At 46.7% G+C, this 5,000-nt stretch overlaps 1 protein-coding gene across 1 annotated transcript in view; it reads left to right on the top strand.

The window, feature by feature from the left end:
- LOC311238616 (melanoma receptor tyrosine-protein kinase-like) overlaps nt 1-5,000 on the top strand; it is a gene marked incomplete at its 5' end in the record, with an annotated part of 70,785 nt that overhangs the window by 25,456 nt on the left and 40,329 nt on the right. The window contains 2 exon segments of the mRNA XM_084326743.1: nt 5-120; nt 3,492-3,696. Coding sequence (XP_084182869.1) covers nt 5-120; nt 3,492-3,696 — 321 coding nt within the window.

The raw sequence follows: 5,000 nt of genomic DNA on the forward strand, positions 1-5,000 counted from the left end.
CTAAATTCGGTCCACGATCACTATGACAACATGGTGAGGATGTACAGCAACTGCACTGTGGTGCTGGAGAACCTGGAGATCACCTACACACAGGAGAACCACGACCTGTCCTTCCTACAGGTGAGTGCTGTGACCTCATTGACCTGTCCTTCCGACAGGTGAGTGCTGTGACCTCATTGACCTGTCCTTCCGACAGGTGAGTGCTGTGACCTCATTGACCTGTCCTTCCTACAGGTGAGTGCTATATACCTGTCCTTCCTACAGGTACTCTGTACTCTGGATCATACAGGTATTGTACGGCTGTACACTTCCCACTACCTTCTCTGCATAGTACCCTTCATAGTACCCTTCATAGTACCCTTCATAGTACCCTTCATAGTACCCTACTGCCTGACTGGAATTGTTAAATTTCACTATGATTTTATATAAACATATAAACTATGAGTGTATCGTGGAAGAGGGTTAGCCAACCAAAAAGAGGACTGGGGGATTATGCTTTTTTTTGTATCCCATTTTCAATTTTTCTCCCATCCCCAATTTTCGTATCGTCCAATTCAACCCTCCCCTGTCTCGAACGCTGTTTCTTGCCTCCCACAAGCCGGCTGCAATGTGGACTAAGTCATACATAGCACAAGTCCCTTCCGGTACTTGAGGTAACAGCAGTCGCATCTTTCCACCTGCGCAGCTCGATCTCTCAGCGTCAGGGGTCTGCGCTTTGGAGGGGCGCCGCCCCCATCACTTCCTGATTCTACTGCGCAGGCGCACCAACCGACCTGTAGGAGTCGCTGTCCACAACGCCCGATCCCCACCCATCAGTTTCCCACCCCCTAATACGGCCAATGTGTATTAGTATGAACGACCAGCTAAACTGAAAGCAATGTGGAGCGCTGGGCTCGAACAGGCAAGCCCAGCGTCTCCAGTATTCACGGTGAGCGCCTTGCCCACTGCACCCCGTAGCCGCACCTTATGCTGTTTCTTTTGAAGCATTACATTACATTTAGTCATTTAGCTGAGCAAAGAAGCAAAGCGCCTCACAGACCTACAAGGCCACTAGCTGCGGTTTCAACTCAAGTGCTTAAATACGCTGAAGCACGGTTGCATGCCCCAAAGCATGTAATCACAATATTACTTGTTTGACAACATGCCCAGAAAGAAACCTGCCTACACGTAGCTCCTCTCGCACTCACGACTACATAATATATTCTGCTGCTTTTTAAGAAAGAAGCACAGATACTCAAACGCTGTGCCCAGCAGCCAGGGCTTGGCATGAACACCCTGCCAGCAGCGCACGTGGCTTTATTCTGACAGTTCTGTGCATCATTTTCAACATTTGTTTTAATAACCTTGCGCCTCCCTGGCCATCATGTAAAGCCCTGCTGATTGATTGATTGAAAATTGTATTAACAGATACAATACAGTACGGCTCAATACACACAATTGTTAAGGGGATGCAGACCAGAGAAAGACTTTCGTCTTGTTTACAACTTTACATCAGTGTCCCCCATTTTCAAACCATCATAAATGCTAGCCAGGGACCAGCAACTGTCCACCATCTTCTGTGTACTAATGACCAAGTCAGGGAGACATCAGGATCAGACCGGTCTCTTCTGATTGAGGTGGTTACATGAGGTATTTTTTATTCTGATTATTAGTGGAAGATTAGGGTCCATGTGTAAACGCAGACTGCTGACTCACAGCTAGCCGCTCTGCCCCTAGTGGCGGGTCACAGGCATGGCACTCCCTCTTTCTTCTCTTCCATGACACTGTGCTCTTGTTAGCTGTTAGCTATTGTTGCTACGTCTGTTTTGTTTCATTTATCATGGTGCAGAGCTCTTGTTGTCAGTGACAGGCAGCATATGGTATTTATTTACCCCACTCTAGCGAGACAGCGATGAACGTTCTGTTTCCACAGTGACCTCATATTAAAAATATAACTATTAGGGGGTGACTTTAGCCCTAGATGTTAAAGAAGAATCCCTCTTGTGACCAAAGTCTGTTGCCAGTAGTGGTCGACCGATCTCAATGGGAGACGTCCATATTTAGAGACAATGCTGCCTCAGACACCGTTTGTGATGGATAGACTCAATTGCAGGGAGTGGTTTACCGGTGGTGTCTATTCGAATACCAACAGGTTCATGCTTCCGCGTTTGCGTTTTGCGCTCTGATTGGCCACTGACGTTTCTGGTCGCGCCAATCGTGTGACGGCAAGTTCTTTCGCCGGTTAAGTTTAGGCGACTCTTTCGAAGTTGGTTAAGGTTAGAGTTTGTCTTAGAGCAGGGCGATAGAACGCCAGCCCTGATTCCAAACTCTAACCGTAACCAACTTCGAAAGAGTCGCCTAAGCTTAACCAGTGATAAACTAGGCATTAGGTAGTTTGCTGCTGGTCGAGGCGGAAATGGGCGCGTCACGCGATTGGGCGCACATGTCACATGAGTCATGACCAGAAACGTCAGTGGCCAATCAGATCGCACCAGAAACGGCAGTGGCCAATCAGATTAGCAAAACGCAAACGCGGAAGCATACATGCGTTAGGATAAGAATAGACGCGTACCGGTGATGCGTTGGAGCGGTTTCCACCACCTCTCTGCAGTGTTTTCCACTCAGAGGCGGTGCAGTTGCCGTACCAGACCGTGGTGCAGTTGGTCAGTATATATGCTTTCTATGGCGCACCGGTAGAAGTGTTCACCAGAATCTGAGGAGACGAGAGGTGGGCTTTCCTCAGTCTCCTCAGGAAGAAGAGGCGCTGGTGGTGAGCCTTCTCGACCAGTGCTGAGGTGTTGAGGTTCCAAGAGAGGTGACTCCTCGGAGACGTGGACTCCCAGGGATTTGAAGCTGGAGACGCGCTGCTCGACCTCCGTCCCGTTGAAGTGGACACACATGCGCGCCGCTGGCTCTGGTCTTTCTGAAGTCCACCATGAGCTCCTTGGTTGTCTTGGTGTTGAGGGTCATGTTGTTGTCGGCGCACCACGCCACCAGGTGCTGGACCTCCTCCACGTAGGCCGACTGATCGTTGTTTTTAATGAGGCCCACCACCGTTGTGTCGTCTGCATTTTTTTTTTTTATTTACTTTTTCTCCCCATTTTTCAATTTTTCTCCCGTCCCCAATTTCGTATCGTCCAATTCTACCCTCCCCTGTCTCGAACGCTGTTTGGCCATGCCTCCCACTGGCCGGCTGCAATGTGGACGAAGCATTGCATCACGTGTCCCCTCTGGTACTCGAGGAAGCAGCAGTCGCATCTTTTCACCTGCACAGCGTGATCTCTCAGCGGCGAGGGTCTGCGTGGGAGGGACACCCCCCGCCCCCGTCGCTTCCTGATTCTACTGCGCAGGCGCACCAACCGACCTGTAGGAGTCGCTGTCCACAACGTCCGAATGATCCCCACCCACCAGCTTCCCACCCCCTAACACTGCCAATTGTGAGTCAACACTCCTTGGATACAAAAAAGGTTAAAATATATCCTCTCCTCTTCTCTCTCTCTCTCTCTCTCCAGTCGATAGAGGAAGTGGGCGGGTACGTTCTGATCGCGATCAACAAGGGAGCGACGATCCCATTGGTCAACTTGAGGCTGATTCGAGGCCACACCCTCTTCAACAACAAATACGCCCTGGCTGTGATGTCCAACTACGAGAGGAACGAGTCGGGCTCACTCAACTACACCAGCGGGCTGAGACACCTGCAGCTCAGCCAGCTTACTGGTGTGTGTTATGTAAGGGATAATGTATAACTACGAGGTCATTGTCGCAAAATAATTGACCGACACGGAGTTTAGAATACCGAGGCGCCGCGCCGAGGTTTTTTAAACGTCAGTGAAGGTCAATTATTTTGCAACAATGATCGAGTATAGCTATTAGGGATGGGTACCTTTCACATTTGAACCGATACGGTACCGGTACCTGTGAATCGATACCGGTACCCAACGGTACCTTTTTTCTGTACTTTAGTCTCAAGAAATTTTATTTACCTTCCTCAGTCGTGAAAAAAAAATCCAAACTTCAAATAACTACAATTTCGACAGTTTTCGGCTTGCCATTGCTCCGACTGCTTTGTTGTTGAATCAAGTAAAATCCTAGGTAAGCATATATTGTGCGTGTGAACGTTGACATGAAAAGAAAAAAGGAAAAATTAAAAATAAATAAAAATAAAAGGGTAATTCTTTTTTTATTTATTATTATTTTTTGTATCTCACTTGAATCGATACTAGTCAGTAGTACCGACGTGTTTCGGTTCGGTACCTCAAAAGTACCGAATTCGGTACCCATCCCTAATAGCTATACATTATCCCGCTTATTACATGGCTAACTTACTAACAATATACCTAATTCATTTTTCATCGACAAGACGAGATCAAATGTAGACGCAGTTCTGTTCTGTCGCTCCCGCTGTCATCGTCACACACACTCCGCTGTCAGTGCAGCCGGCAGGTGTGTCTGATTGGCTGCACTGATGCAGTGTGTCAGTGGGCTTGATTGCGAACAGCTGCGCACAGCGGTCATTATTGTTCGCCAGAGGTCCGTTATCGAGTAATAACGGACCTCTGACGAGCGCTATTGACCAATCACAAGCAAGCATTTCGGCGAATGTGAAAACGCCATGTAATAAATATATATATGTATGTATCATATACTAGGGATGCACCTCCGATATCACTAAAATAGCTGGATCGGGTATCGGTAGATTTTTTTTTTTTTAATATTATAATAAGAAATAAAATAAGAAATAACAATTCAGTCCATTTATATCTATGTGTTAATTTGTTACATTTAGTTTCACTAAGTTAGGAAAGTAATGTTTTAAGTCAAGCCTGATGTTGCCTCTTGCACAAAAGAATGATCCCAGTCTCTTCCACACAGTGACAGTGAGGCATACAGTTTATTAATTGAATGAAGGAAGTTTATTTTCTGTCTTTGTTTACAACAAATCAAGAACACACTTGTGATCCTTTACAATTCTTAAAAACAAGATATATTTTAATATAAACTTTTAAGAAAAATTGGATTTC

This window comes from Notolepis coatsorum (assembly GCF_963971535.1).
Source record: "Notolepis coatsorum genome assembly, chromosome: 12".
Lineage (NCBI taxonomy): Eukaryota > Metazoa > Chordata > Actinopteri > Aulopiformes > Paralepididae > Notolepis > Notolepis coatsorum.